Source organism: Ranitomeya imitator, chromosome 6 (genome assembly GCF_032444005.1).
Source record: "Ranitomeya imitator isolate aRanImi1 chromosome 6, aRanImi1.pri, whole genome shotgun sequence".
Classification (NCBI taxonomy): Eukaryota; Metazoa; Chordata; class Amphibia; order Anura; family Dendrobatidae; genus Ranitomeya; species Ranitomeya imitator.
The window spans coordinates 436,745,745-436,762,465 of record NC_091287.1 but is presented as its reverse complement, the minus strand read 5'-3'; the positions used below and the strand labels follow the sequence as shown (position 1 = coordinate 436,762,465).

The following is a 16,721-nucleotide window of genomic DNA, read 5'->3' as shown; positions in this document are numbered from 1 at the left end:
TGGAATTGATTTCTGTTGGATTCACTTGGAATCCAACTGAAAAAATGTATGTCTCCATGTGAAATTGGACACATATGAAAACAGTGTAGTATGTCAAAGAACTATATAGACACCATATGATGTTTTGTACATCTTAATGTCTTACAATTTTCATATTTCTGTAATTGTTTGTTACTTTTCCAATTACCCATTTGTCTCCATGTTAAAATGTTAGCAGAATATTAGTGGCTGTGCCTGGTTCTTCAGCTATCCACAGCTCAGTGCTCCTCAAGTGAATGGGAGTGAGCGGCAGGACCAAGCACAGCCACTACCAACCGTGCCTTGCAGTCCCTTTAATAGATGAAGACCACAGTGGTCCCTTCAGGCTGTTACGGAGTACATAGAGTTCATACGTGGCCACTAGACCAGGGTCCGGAGAATCATTTTGCACATCTTAATTATAGGCCTGAAATCCTTTTAAACCATGACAAGCACCTTAGTCTGCATAGAGGCTGTATTCACAGAATAGGATTTTTTTGAATCTAGACTATTGCTTCATATTTTAATGGAGCAATAAAAGGGATGTAAGGTGCAGATATATATATTCAGTAATTTTTGTGGTCATATCTTCTCAAAAGTTTTGCAGAATGAATCAAATATCATCATGTGCATTTTAGGCAACCGATATTTAGCTCATGTTCCAAGAAGGCAGTAAAAAGAGAAAATATGTTTCCTTAAAATACATTACAGATTTGATGTCATTTGCTTGAAAAAATATATGTATTTTCTATTCCAGTCCATTTTAAAATGTACTTGGATATTAAAGGGCAGGAAATGGAACTGCTGATTTCATCTGTTTTTATGATTACACTTATTGTCTATTCTAAAGCAAATAGCTTCTAGTTATGAACTCATATATTATCACCATTTCTTCTATTTAAATTCAAAATGACATGTAGCAAAAAAGAAAAACTGACAGCTCCTTAAGAAATACTGTAAATTAAACCATAAATTATATGGTGTTTGGCCAAGAGAAGATTGTTCATGTTTTTACTGCAAGTGAAATGAGAGAAAAAGGGAAATGAGCTGCTTTTTATACAGTATAAAACATTTTTAATATATGACATTTTGTTTTTATGGACTTCTTGCAAGAATATGATTTTACATTACTACAAACTTAAATTGATTTTTGCAAAAAAAAAAAACTTCTTTATGAATACCACTATTTTGGAAGCACCATACTTATACAATTCTCCTGGTGCTAATGAACTACTAACCAGTTGTCATAAAATATGTATAGAATTCACCATTATCAATGCCTCTGTTCTCTACATAGTGCTCATTGAGACAAGAGAAGAAGTGGTCACAAAACACTTCTGTCTTCTTAGAATCCCTACTGTCTCTGACAACTGTGGACCCTACATGTTCCTACTGGATCGAAAAAGCAGGAATGTTAATGCAGCAACGTCCAAAGATGTCGCTGGAGGGTGGGGACCCGAAATGTCCACCTTCAAAAGATATTGGGTGGTTGGGAATGGGTTAAAAACAACAACAAAAACTCAGTGGGCTTGAACATAATGACAAGTAATCAGTTAAAGGGAATCTGTCACCACATTTTAGGCTTATCAGCTGAAAATATCAATATATTTTTGGGTGATACATGGGGAGTCAGGGGGTTTCTAAAGTAGTTGAGAAATGCAAAGCTGACACTCCATTACATGATATTTTTAGCTGATAAGCCTAAAATGTGGTGACAGATTCCCTTTAAATTCAGCCAACCATGCTGTACACTTGAATCTTTAGTCAATGACATAAGAAAAAATATAACCAAATATAACCAAATGGCTCTCATTTATTCCATCTTGATTGTCCATCAGTGTAGCATTGGATTATTAGGTAGCCCCAGGCTCTGACAGACTAATAGCCTCCTCATAAATAGGGGAACCCAAGATCTATCAGAAATCAATCCTGTGTGGAGTTGACTTTGCCAATTACTGGATACCAGAGTCTGTTTGTTATGGGGAGATTTCAGAAAATTTTTATGATGGGCTTACAAATCCTCAGTCTGACATTGGTCAATAGCATTTGGTAGTGGGTTGCTAGGTCAATACCTTTTATTTTTTGTTAATTTTGACCACAAATATGTTTTTGCCTTAGACATTAACATCTTGATGTTTTTTTGTTTTCTCAAAGAGTTACAGCGACCCTGTTGATGTTAAGACTCCTCCACCTCCTCAGATGATGAGTTCAAAGCCTCCAGTTTTTCATGGATCTGCACAGCAACACTCCACTTTGTATCTCAACTCCCCATATCACCAACAGTCAACAATGAATCCACATTTATCTGCCATGCATCCCGGTATCAACAGGAACATAGCTCCCAAACCCAGCAACCAAATGCCAGTGACTGTATCTCTAGCAAGCATGGCTGTATCTCCTCCTCCATCTCTTCAGATGAGTCCACCTCTCCACCAGCATATGCATATGCAACAACACCAGTCAATGTCCATGCAGCAGTCCATTGGAAACCAGCTACAAATGCAAAGCCAATCAGCTTTGCATTCACCAGCAATGCAGCAGGTAATTTCATTATATGATAAATTTGTTTACATACATCTAAACATCTACCACCAATATTATCAAATTACACTTTAAGTATTTACTGTAAGGCTGCGGTTAGACTGCCCGAATGCGTGTTATTTGGCCGTCATTTAATAGCCTGCTTATAGTAATTATGACGAATTCATTGCACACTCTCATATATGATTTATTATTATTATTATTATTATTATACATTTTTATAGCGCCATTTATTCCATGGCGCTTTACATGTGAATATGGGGTAAATATAGACAAATACATTAAACATGAGCAAAAAACAAGGCACACGGGTACATAAGGAGGGAGGACCCTGTCCGCGAGGGCTCACAGTCTGCAGGGGATGCGTGAGGATACACCGTATCAGTCATTTATTGTGTTACACAATTCACAGTGAAGCTAAGAGTTAGCAAGATTTACACCATCAGCAACAATAGTTTGTTCTTCAGAAGACATTTCTCAGTATTGTCCCCTAAAGGGACCCTATCATTAAATGTAATCTGCTTGAATCACGAGCACCATGAATAAGAGCCTGGCTGCGCAGTTGCTGCCAAGTATGTTTTACTATCAAACACTGCAGAGAGAACATAATTTGAAAAGTCAGCCAGGGACCAGAGGAAAAGACCTGATTGCTCTGATGCAGTCCCTGGCCTTCTCCAGGAAAATGGCAGGTGACTCCTTATGTACAAACAAAAGAATAATGTAAGCACAAAGATGTATGGAGACAGTGAATTTATGAAATTTGTACTGCATTACTGCTATATAGAATATTGTTATAAAAATTAAGGTAAGTAGCGCAAAAATTGGCCAATTTATGAGAGCCCATCAGCTGCGACAAGATGACCTTTCTTTGATGGGACACTCACCTAATATTTATCAAACATGGGCAGGTAGCATCCAACACTAATTGAAATCAGCCTTAGGCTGATAGGAGGAGTGCTCATTCTGAAAAGGGGAAGTCAAGGAAGTTAGGAGGCGGTTCACAGGGCCCCTGTCCAGTGGACACAGAATACTTGTCAGGCCGCTGGACCAGAGTTCTTGAGAATTTATTTCCTCATCTATGTAATAACATTTGAAATATTAGGCTTAAACTTGGATAATATCCAGGAGTGGTTTTAAAGTGAATTTTGTTTTGTTTTTCTTCTCTGGAATTGTATAATATATTCTTTGCTTTCAAGATAATGAACAGTGACAAATGGAAAACATGTAGAGTTCTGGTTCATTAGTAGAAGATGTAGTATTTCGGTTTTGAGATTATTTTAAGTAACTGGTTCTAATATCTGAAACATGACAGATATGGTAAAATAAGAGATTTTTTTGTTGTTGGATACAATACAGGTCTTGAATAAAAGGTGTTTCAAACAAAGCAATGGTATGCGCACAACAGCCAATCAGATGGCAAAGGTCATTTTTTAAGCCAAGTTTTAAAATAATATTCAAACATATGAGTGGCAAAATTTGTCAAGCACAGGTTTTTTTTTTGCAAAATATGCATAAAGTGTTTGCTTGAATTAGACAATTTTAAACTGTAGCATCGTGTGATCAGCTGCTAGCAACAGAGCTGACATTTCTAATCTCCAGTATGCAATCAATCAATATTTTGGGGGGAAAACATTCCTTGGACAACCCCTTCTCAATCACCAGCTTGCCTCCTTAAAATATTAGAAATGGTAAAATTACCAAATTAACAATTAGTTTGCTGTAAGGTAAAATTCTCACCTGTACAAGTTGTGAGTATGCGCAACACATATAATGAGTATGATGGGAGGGCTGCAGATGGCACCGGACCCGCGAAGGATCTTCATGAAGTTCTAGATAGGATATTCAAGATGCCACAGGGATGTCATGCGAGCCCCGGGAGTGCCAATGCTGACAACATTGGAACGGCTCTGGCACCAGAGATGGGCATAGGTGTTAATATTTTAAGGAGTTCTAGATAGGATATTCAAGATGCTGACAATTTTGCGCTCTTCCTAAATCAGGCAAGGGAACCACAGAGTTCAGAAGAGTTGCATGCTTTAGTCAGGGCTATGAAGCTACGCATTTCGTGGATGTCCTGTCCACTTCCTCAGGTATATAGCCAATCTACCTGAGGACAGAACGTCCATGAAAAGCATAGTTTTATATCCCTGACTAAAGCATGCAACTTTTCTGAACTCTGTGGATCCTTGCCTGATTTTGGAAGAGCGTGAAATTGTCAGAATCTTGAATATCCGATCTAGAACTCCTTAAAATATTAACACCTATGCCCACCTCTGGTGCCAGAGCCATTCCAATGGTGTCAGCATTGGCGCTCCCGGGGCTCGCGTGACATTATGTCATGTGATCCCTGCGGCCAATTAGCGGCCACTTTACCATCATATCCTTCATACAAATCAGACATCCGAAGGAAGTGAGGGAGCAGCCGCAGCTCTCATCTCTTCTGGTTATCAGTCACATCCGAATAAGGGGAAAGTGAAGTGGCTGCTAATTGGCCACAGGGATTTTGCAACATAGCCATTGTAACTTAGGCCCAATTCATCATTTATTTGTCTTGTGGTATTCGTCATTGTTTTTTGTGCCAAATTCTTTAAAATGGTATACGTAGACTATAAATTTGGTACATAGCCAAAAATGGTCTATTTTTCTGTACTGTTTTTGTGACCTTTTAGCACAAAGTTTTGTAAGAACTTGTAAAAATTGCACCAAAATACTGGTGTACTCAAAAATACACATGGGACGTTGCACCAAATTTTCCAACTTTTATAAAAAGTTGCAATTGAATCAGCAAAAACACCTACAATTGCTAAATTCCAGGTGAGTAAATAAAATAGACTTCAAAAAAGGCACAAATAGAATAATGTAATTGGGGGCAAATGAAAGGGCACAAAACTAGACAAAAAGGGGAGCAAAGGCAATGATGAATCAGGGCCATTGTGTATAGTTTTGCCTATCATCTGTGGGAGCATGGCAGGTATTGATCTTTACTTTCCTGCACTAAAGACAGAGATAGAAGACAGAAGATAACGCAAATATTATATATCTTAAATAATTTATGTCATCCATCACCTATATGATCCCATTATGATAAAGCTAAAGGACAGGGAAAAAAAATCTAAAAATGTAAAACGTAAATTTCTGAAAATGTGACCTCCTTGGTTAAATTTGTATTTACTTTCTGTAATGCGATCTTTAATTTATATCCCACGTTATGTTTTTTCCTTCCTTCCTTATCGGCATCGTTGCAAATTTATGCTACATTGTCTCTTTATTCTTATGTTTTATAGTTTATGCCATTTGTTTAGTGTTTCCTTTCCTCTCTCGTTTGGTTTTGTGCACTCCAAAATCTTCAAATTCATTAAAGAGGTCTTAGTATATAAAAAACCATAAAGAAATGTAATAAACATAGTTATACTTTATCCAGTGTTGAGCATGAACCTTTCAAAAAGTTGCAGTGACACAGATTCCAACCCATTTTTCACATCAAATACAAACATTAAGTAGATTTCAGACAAATCAGTATTATAGCTAAATTATACAGTGCCAGAAAATTGCAAAGATTATTGTATTCACATATTCTGTTCTTTTGATGTCTTCAAGAGCATAGAACATTTAATAAATCTGCCGGAAATTTGCATATGTGTCCAAATAGATTGAAACGGCATAATTTTACATCTATGTAATGTTTGCTGTTATTCAAAGTAGTTTTTTGCTAATATAAGCAAAATCCGAAAAATACTGTATGGTAAGCACATTTCAAATGAATATTATTAGATATTTACTCGTCAAGACAATATTTTTCACCCCGCTGTTTCTGCATATTGGTTTGGTTTTCATATTGTTATCCTTGAGTTTTTTTCTGTATCTTTGCGCAGAAAAAAAAAGATATCTCCATTGCAGAGGCGACCTTATGGAAGCAAAATGTTAAAATTGGCATTGGGTAACATCTTATCATTATAACAGAGGTCAATTGTTGGCGAATCTGTTTACACATTACTTTATTTTTGTATTATATACTCAAGCAATGCACGTTGTTTCGAGAAAGGAGCACAATCAATGCCATATTGTTAATTTCTCCAGCTATTTTCAACCTTTGTATCTTCTCAGCAATGTAGATTGGAGTCATTTATTTCTCCTCAGGCTACAAAATAGAATCAAACCTCTGCCAGATATTTTTTTTTTCTACCCTGACCTTGACAAACCAATCTCCCTGTATGAGAAAGACACTTGCACTAAATTTGCCTTATTATTTGACCTGAGGGTGTCATGCCTTCTTGAACAGATTCCTAACATGTTAACATTAACGTTTCTGGAAGTAAGACTATATGCATAATTGCTTTATAAAAACCATGCTTACAGGATCATATAAAGCAATAGATCTGGATTTAAATGTAAAAGTACCAGGTTAGAATCTAAAAATATCCAAATTTATGTGCATAGATAATAGATCAGTAATGTTGTCCATGTATTATCATATATAAATAATCTCAGTAGAATTGTGCTGATGAAATCCTTATTTATTGCTAAGGAGAGAAACCCAGTGTAGGGTTAGATAGGAAACCTCTGATCTGATAACTAACGATTTTACAGAATATACCAATAGAAAAAGCAAAAATCCACCACAAAAGATTTGCAGAGAATTTCACCTAGATAAAAACCTCAGCTGATTTTGCTACAGAAATTTAAGAACATTTCTGCACATTTCAGGTGAAATCCGCAGTGATTACCCATATCATAAAATTGACATGTTGTACGTTTCAGATCTGCAGCTTCGGTCAGTTTATGCTATAAATTTTCACTGTAGCTCGTGGATGAGATTTCAGGAAATTTCATCCACTGTTCTGCTACCATAATATACAGCAGATTTTCCAAAATGGCATGTCGGAATATACACTTAAAGAAGCACCCCCATGAAAAAAATTTCATTAAATGTGTGTATAGAAAATATAAAATAAGTATAGAACGTGTCAACAATTTTCAAAGTAAACATATTTCTAAAGGTGCTATTGACTTTAAATTCTCACCAGATGTTGGTAACAACGCATCCGATCCACACAGGCAAAGAAATGAAAAAATAGACGTCCATATATTAAGTTATGTGTGATAATGAGAAAAGACACAGGAAAAAAAGTATTGAACACATGAAGAAAGAGAGGCGCAAAAAGGCATGGAAAGTCAGCTGAAATCTATCAGTAATCAGAAAGTAATACTGCCATTTAGTGAACAACTGATGGCATATAAAAAGGTGTCTCATTACCAAAGTGTCACATAAGAAATATCCCATGATGGGTAAACCAAGTGAGCTGTCTCAAGACCTTTGCAACCTTATTGTTGGAAAACATAATGATCGCAATAGTTGCCGAAGAGTTTCTAAACTACTGGAGGTTGCAGTGAACACTGTTCGGGCATCCAGAAGTGGAAACAACATAATTTCACCATAAACTGTCCATAACAAGTTGCTCCCGGCCACATCACAGACAGAGGAGTGAAAAGAATTATCAGAAGAGTTCCTCAATAGCCAAGGACATCCTATGGAAAGCTACAGAAAGAACTGGAATCAGCAGGTACAAAGAAAACAATAAGTAATGCACTCAACCTTCATGGCCTATATGCACGCTCACCAAGCAAGACTCCATTGCTGAACAAAAAGCATGTTCAAGTGTGTTTAAAGTTTGCTCAGCAACATTTAGTCAAGTGTATGAAATACTGGGAGAATATAGTCTGCTCTGATGAGACCAAAATTGAACTCTTTGGATGCCATAATACATATCATATTTGGAAGCCAAAAGGCATTAAATATCACATAATACCAACAGAAAAGTTTGGAGGTGGGAATGTCATGGGGTGGGGCTGTTTTTCATTATATGGCGCTGGCAAACTTCACATAAATGAAGGAAGGATGAATTAACAAATGTACCTAGACATTCTTGATAAAAATCTGCTGCCATCTGGCAGAATGATGAAGATGAAATGAGAGTGGACAATACAGCAACACAGTGATCTCAAACAGACAGTCATGGAAACTCTCAATTGGTTTCAGAGAAAGAAAATAAAGCTGCTAGAGTGGCCCAGCCAATCACCTGACCTGAATGTAATAGAATATGTATGGAAGGATCTAAAACTCAGAGTTCATAGAAGCACATCGTACCTTCAGGAGTGTTTGAAGAGTGTTTGTGTGGAAAAAGCAATGCATGCGACTAGTTTCTCCATGCACGAGGCGTCTTGAAACTGTCATTACCAAAAAAGGCTTTTATGTGAAGTATTAAATAAATTCAGTAAGTGTGTTCAAGTACTTTTTCCCTGTGTAATTTCCCATTATTACACATAACTTGATTTATGGACATCTATTTCTTTTCCTGTGTGGATTGGATGAGTTGTTATGGACATCTGGTTACAATTTAATGTCAATAGCACCTTTAGAAATACATTTACTTGAAAATTGGTGACATGTTCAATACATATTTCACCTGCTGTATGTGTATGGTGTGTAGAGTGAGTGTACTAATATACTCACCTACCGTTGCTTTCTCCAGGATCCAGTGGCATCCTGCTTCTCTTCTTAGTGCCGTCACCATCCTGCTTCTCATCTTAGTGACGTGCCTATATAGACGGCTTAGGAGGGCTGATTCTAAAGAAAGTTTCACTTTAAGTCTAAATGGCATATACACAGTAAAAGTAACACATAATTGTGATGTTCTGTTAGTTTCAGGGCAAACAAGCATCAGACACATGTAGTCAGGTAACAATGAATAAAATAGTCATTGCATTATGGGTAAGGTGAGTTGCCCCACAAGCGCTGAATGTTGAACTGACAGGTAGTGCTAAACGACCACCAATTGGTAAATATTTATGGAACTGCTGTCGTTGAAATGCGTGTTTACACAGGAAGACTGTGCTAAATGATGCAAACTGAACAATCCGTAATAGACCACTCAATATGTATGCGCCGCCATTGTTTTCAGCAGAACAAGTCCTGTTTACACAGAGCAATGTTCTGCCGCAAAAGATGATTTTTTTAGGCTGCTTAAAAATCATTTTACCTCATGAACAAGCATGTTACTCGTTCACTGGGTGATGATCCGCCTGTTTACACTGATAGATTATCATGAATAAGCATTGTAGAGAACACTTGTTCACGATAATCTATCGGTGTAAATACACCTTAAAATTGGAATATAAAGCTGATGTTCAGGCATATTATAGAGAAAATGATGATCAGTCATTTGCATTTTTAGATTGAATATTTCTCACTTTATTTGTCCTTAACTCACTCTTCTATCACCAATGTTCTGGGTCAATGATAAATTACCAAACCTCACTGTAAGGCTACGTTCACATTTGCGTCTTTGGGCGCAGCGTCATCAACGGATACCGATGCATGCGTCATGCGCCCTATCTTTAACATGGGGGGCGCATGGACATGTGCCGGTATGCGTTGTCATGCGTTTTACGACGCATGCGTCATTTTGATGCACCAGACAGGGCACGGACGATGCTACAGGTAGCATTTTTCATGCATCACATTTCCGATAAAAAACGCATGCAACGCACTTGCGTTGTAAATGCATCAAAAAAACACATTAGTGGCTATGTAAAACGCATAGGGCGCAGGTGCCTGCGTTGACCCGCGTTGATCGACGCATGCGCCTTTTGAGTATAATGCAAGTGATGGGGGGGTTTTTTACCATTTTTGATCTTCAATTCTATAGGACAACGCATGCGTCAAAAAACGCTGCGTTGTGTATGCGTTTGACATGCGTTTTGCGTTGCGTCGACGACGCTGCGCTCAAAGACGCAAATGTGAACGTAGCCTAACTGAAATACCTAACCTTTCTTCCACAAAATTCTTGCCCAGTTTTGGAATCTTGGTAAAAAGAGTATTTAGAAAGTGACTATAGGAGAACACTAATGAGGTGGGTCAAGGATAGGAAGGCGTCAGGTATGAGTGCTGAGCATACCCTGCACAAGATGCCAGCTGAGCATGGCTCACTGTTCCTACATTATAGCCATCTGAACTACACATTTATTGGAATATTATGATGGCAGCGTTGGAGATGTTGGCCACTGTTTGAAAGTGTGTAGAAGTTAACCTCTGAGGCTTAGTGACATTTAGTTACCTACAGACTCCTTTTTTTTGGTCTGTTTACGTGACCTTATACTCATGTGCTATGAGATGGGAAGAGTAGGTTAAAAGATACATAAAAAGATAAAAAAATAATTACCAATAAATGATCATTATTACATTTGTGGCTCATAATTCATGTCTAATACATAAAATATTATTTCTGTATTGTACTGTGACAAAAAATGTTTTCAGGTTTGTAACGAGTATGTGAATCTATAAACTATCCATTCTCAACTCAATAATAATCCATAGTTCATAGATCACGAATGAATGTATGGGCAGATGTATGGAGCTGTGCCTAAATGGTGGCATGCATCTTCCAAAGATATCAATATATAGGCATTTTTTGTATAGCGATAAATAAAAAATGTGATTTAATTGGACTTTTTTATACAGTAAAGCTGCATTTACACTGCAAAATAATAGTAAACGAGTGTTGGTATTATCACTTCTTTGCACAATTAACTTCCTGTGTAAACAGGCCACCGAACACACGATGAACAAACAAATCGCTCATTCAATGGATGAAACGATCTTTTGCTCAGTACAAAAAAAACATTGCTCTCAGCAGTGCATAATCCTGTGTAAAAGGACTCATTCTACTAAAGAACCATGGCAGCCTATGAGCACTGAGAGATCTAGTACATTGTTTACTTTGGTCTGTCGGTGTAAACAGGCTATTAAATGACCGCCGATCAATAAAGGCTTATCGGCAGTCGTATCGTCCCGCCTGTCAGTCCATGTAAACTAGTGTTTCCCAAATCCAGTCCTCATGGGCCCCAACACACGTTTTCAGGCTTTCCTTAGTATTGCACAGAAGAGAGAACCTGCAGCCAGTTCTGATGCCTTGATAATTCAACAACTGTGCGATACTAAGGAAATCCTGAAAACACGACATGTTGGGGACCAGGAGGACTAGATTTGGGAAACACTGATGTAAACGGACCCTTAAGGATTTAGCATTCCAATATTTCTTAGCCAAACATTCCATCTTTTAGAAATTCATTTGTCCTTTAAAGTTGTTATCTCTGTCAGGAAATTTGCTTTGGGTACACACACAATTAGTGGTGATTGGATGAATAGATATTAAATAGACTTTTCAGGAATATCAATTCTATTGCAGTATGTGCATTTTTCCTAGTAAAACTTCCTCTTGAAATACACATTTTAGCGCACCCCTCGCTGTTCTAATTTAATATAAGTAAATCATTTTGACCATAAATACTGATGTGAAATGAATTTTTATTCTGAGCCCATGCGAGCTATTTCTCTTTTTTTTCCCTACCTCGGTGCGGAGTTTGATTATTATTTGTTATTCGTTAATTTCAATCGCTAGCATCGTGCTTTGCTTTTTCTTTTTTCGTTGTTAGTTGAAAAAGAAGTGTAAGTATAAAGGAAGCAGATGGTCCCTTTGTGATTGAATGAAGAAAAAGGGGTTGGAGAACAATGCATGAATAGGTGTAGTCTAATAAAACACTCAGCCACCTGCTGCCAATGTCTTTCAAAAAGATTCTGTTGCATATTTTGAAAATTAACAAGCAATGTATCCTTGAGTTTAATGAAGAAGGAAAGAAAATGCAGATTCGGGGAATATATCTATATTTGTTGTGCTATTGTTTCCTCTGTCCGTAATACCCTTTTGTTTTGCTAGACTAACCAGTATATAAATTTATGTGACCTTTTCTTCCATTATAGAGAGGTATAATCATGTGCGTTTTGCTTTTAATACCAATATATTGATTATTCGCATGCTTTACTTTTATTCCATGTCTTCTGCCTTCCTGAATATTGTGTCGCCTGCTGTGTTTTTATTGTTTACTGTGTATATCACACTGTGCAAGTAATATGGTTTATTTCTTTTCCTAGGGATTTACTCTTCAGGCAGAATATCAGAATCTTATCAGCCCAACATCTACAGCAGCCCAGGTTGTTACTCAAGCGATGGAGTATGTCCGTTCAGGTTGTAGGAATCCTCCCGGACAGGCCATCGAATGGAACAATGACTACTGCAGTAATGGGTGAGCAGGCGATCAGCACACTCTAGTGTTCCACTGCTGATATTAAATGTTTCACACGGCATCGCATGAACAAGATTTGGTTTGCATTTGTGTATAGAATTATCGGCAATGTGTCCGAAGCAGATACTGACCAATAGTTTTCATTTTGGTTTTTGTAACATGCATTATTGCTTTTGATTTAACTATTTACATGTGGAAACGATGTGAAACATTAATGTGAAAGCAATGTAACATGCATAATTATATTAATATATATCTCATACAGTGCAAAGGATGACTATATATGATCATGGTGGTTAGCCCTGGTGCCCTGAAACATGGGGCACATTCTCTGTTGGGCTTTTATGTTCTCCCTGTGTTTGAATAGGTTTCAACCAGCTACCTGGAAACATGGAGGACGTAGTTACAAATCTGACCAGTAACACCTTTATGAATTTTAATGAGCAGATGTACTAATCCTGTTGTATATTTAACAGTACAAATCTAAGGTGCTCATGTACCATAGATAATTGTTGGTTGCTCATTTACGGTATCTCTCACAACTTCTCCAGCTCTCATATGTTCCCTATGTATAGAACAGATTAAATGCCCCCATACACACATTAGACCCGCCAATATTGGTAGGTTCATCCAACAGTCTAATGTGTGTGGTGGCCCCAGACAGGTATCAGAGGAGATAAGCATCCTCCATGTCCAATTTCGGAATGTCGATCCTTTTGTTCTCTGCGAGCTTCCGTCAGAGGAGTCTGGCCATGGCTCTCTCATCAGAGTGAGTGATCCTGTGTATGGAGGAGTCGGGAAAGATACCAACTGGCCAAGTGATTGGTTAAAACTTCATTGGCCAACAGCTATCTATTGTGTATATTCATCCGGCCCTCTAAGCTGAATATGGCAGTAAATTATCTGCCTGCAGAACAAAAGGATCATTATCTCTGTCAGGAAGCCACCATACACATGTAACGATTTTGTTATGTAATTTCACGTGCCTCGAACCCTTAGCATTATCAATAGTGTGATGCACCTGAAATGTGTAGATGCACCTTTGATTGGCTGCTTCCTGTGTACACTATACAGTGTCAGCAAGCAGCCAATCAGTGGTGGGGGTGGGGTTACACACAGTAGCTGGACTGGTTTGCACATGAGACCTAGTCCAGCAGTGAAAATCTCCTGCTGATAAAATACTGATTGTTTTGAGACTACAGCACGCTGCCTAATAAGTGACACATCCCTAGAATTGGACTCTCCTAGCTTATGCTGCTCTCAAATTAAATAGCAAAACCCTGCTGACAGATTCCTTTTAATATAAAGCTACAGAAAACACATGTACATTAGAGTAAGTGAATTGGTATTAAAAGTAGTGAACAACCCTTATTATATTTTTACTAGATTGTGGCCCGATTCTAACGCATCGGGTATTCTAGAATATGCATGTCCCCGTAGTATATGGACAATGATGATTCCAGAATTCGCGGCAGACTGTGCCCGTCGCTGATTGGTCGAGGCAACCTTTATGACATCATCGTCGCCATGGCAACCATTATGACATCTACATCGATACTCTGCCCGTCGCTGATTAGTCGAGGCAAATTCGCGGCAGACTGTGCCTGTCGCTGATTGGTCGAGGCAACCATTATGACATCATCATCGCCATGCTGTGCCCGTTGCTGATTGGTCGAGGCCTGGTGGCCTCGACCAATCAGAGACGCGGGATTTCCAAGACAGACAGAAAGACAGACAGACAGACGGAAAAACCCTTAGGCAATTATATATATAGATAGTAATATTATCAGTAAGTTCTATCGAGGTGCGTAACTTTCACCATAAGTTAATTTACTAACATTTTGTATTGATTATTTTCCTTTTAGGAACATGCAGAGGGACAAAGCACTGTACCTAACCTGAAAGTATGAACCACGCCGAAACAAATATCTTTCAGAAGAGGAATGCAGGGACAACCCTTGTCGAGGATCGCATTTGGCGACCATGGCAATTCTGCAATTCATTATAAAATACAAGTTGCTAAGCACTTAGGACATTTACATTTGTGGACTATCCACTCTGGGAAAATAGTCTTGCTTCTTCTTTTCAAACTCCTTTAAGTAACATGTTTCCCCCTTCCTTTCCGAGAGAAGATTACTAAAGAAAATTGGACCATTCATATTTTCTATTGGTTTTGCTGTGAAGTGCTGCACTAGTAAAGCTGCCTTAGCAACTGTAGTCATCTCAGATTAAAGCGTCCTGGAGTTTCCATTGGTTTTCATAAAGGTTGTTTATATAAATCTACTAAAGACTTTCCAAATGGCTTGATGTAGCACTCATAGCAAGGGTGTAAATAGCATGAGTGTCCATTCTCCTAGAGTATAAAATGTGGATGTTGTGTAGCTAAATTACAATTGAAATCTGGTACATTCCAGGTGGTACACTTTGGAAAATGATTATGATTGGCAAACATTCATATTTTTGCTTATTTTTTAATGCCTAATATGTCTATATTTTCAAAAATATTTCGGGAGAAAAATCCTCCACTGAGAAATTGGCTAATTGTGCTCTGGGCTATACAGAAATCAAACATGTTTATTTTGTACCGCATTAAAATGGCTTTTTGTATCACTTCTTGTGTAACTGTTAGTAAATGTCATTATGTCCCTCTATGTATAAAACCTGCCAAATGCTTATATGTTATTTTACTAGATGCAGAAACAGATTGGAAACAGCTAAATTGTAACCTTGATAACCTGGCTATGTGTTATATTGTTTCTCCATACTGTGTCTGTATTTAATCTTTTTATTTTTATTTTTTTTTTCTATTATTTTATTTTATTTTTTTATTATTAAATGGAGCCTGTTGCGCCTATTTATGAGATAATGAATCTATGTGTTTGTAAGTAATTTTCTTAGCTTTTTAAATATGTTTCTTTGATGTTTTCACATTTTTGCTGGAAAAAATATATTGTTTCACAATTCATGTGAATTCATTTCCTTTCTACTGTGACATTCAATAAAACCAAACTTGCGTTTTTAAATGATAAAAAATAAAAGTGATCAAAAACTTTCCTGTTTTATTCATATTTTCATGCTCGGAAAGTCAGACAAGACAAGTAAAATATGTAACCGCTGCCGTAGCTGGCAACAATGTAGCATCAGTTTATATTTATATAGTGTAGTAAAATGATATAACCCTCAAGAGTAAACAACAGTGAAAAGATGTGATTCTGCCTTTTAGTTTTCAATCAGGTTTTGGCTATGGAACTTGGCAAGAGGTAGTGATAAATTGTTCTTATAAGCTCCTATGATCACACGTCAAATCTAGTGAAAGAACTGTGAAGCATGGAAAAATGCCCTACTTGTGCTGTGTTTAACATGAATATGAAAGGTCTTTTGACAAATGGGAGAATTCCCCCAGGCCACATATCAGTCAGAATGTCTTTCTAAGTGAAAGGCAAATGGAGGAGATGGCAAAACCACATCTTAGATAGATCTGAGTCCATTGAAAGACTTTTAGATATTTATATCACCAATGGCATAAAAGTGGTTTCACTTACTTAAAATTAAATACTTTCCATAAACTTCATACTTTAGAATTTTAACTATTGATATTGTTAGTAATGATGAACACCACTATATGTCATGTTGAGACCTTAAATCCATTGTTTAATCTCATGTAAGGCAATAGATGGACAGTATCAGCAGATTATAGCTTAAAGCACCACTCCAGTGATTATTTTTTTATTTTAGTACTGGAGTGGTGCCACTAATCCAAGCTGAAAACACATAAAGCTCACCCAGGCTTTAGGCGGTTGGAAGCACAGCTTACACAAGACCAGATGGAAATTTAATGAAGAGGAAAGAAAAAATTAGCAAATTTCCCAGCAGCTGGATCAATTTTGTTTCCTCTTCAATAATCTTCAATAATCTAAGTTCCCTGCCCCTAGTCTTATACTTAGCAGCCATCGTCTTCAGCTCTTTCCGGCGCCACTCCGGTCCCATGCCACCATCTTAGGACCACAACTTCTGACTGACCG

General features: G+C 37.5%; 1 protein-coding gene across 2 annotated transcripts in view; it reads left to right on the top strand.

Moving 5' to 3' along the window:
* TOX (thymocyte selection associated high mobility group box) overlaps positions 1-15,751 on the top strand; it is a 422,063-nt gene extending 406,312 nt beyond the window's left edge. For both annotated transcript variants that reach the window (XM_069731383.1, XM_069731382.1), the window contains 3 exons: positions 2,173-2,559; positions 12,548-12,699; positions 14,565-15,751. In XM_069731383.1, coding sequence (XP_069587484.1) covers positions 2,173-2,559; positions 12,548-12,699; positions 14,565-14,601 — 576 coding nt within the window. In that variant the 3' untranslated portion in view covers positions 14,602-15,751. The remainder of the gene's footprint in view (positions 1-2,172; positions 2,560-12,547; positions 12,700-14,564) is intronic.
* Positions 15,752-16,721: the final 970 nt, after the last annotated feature.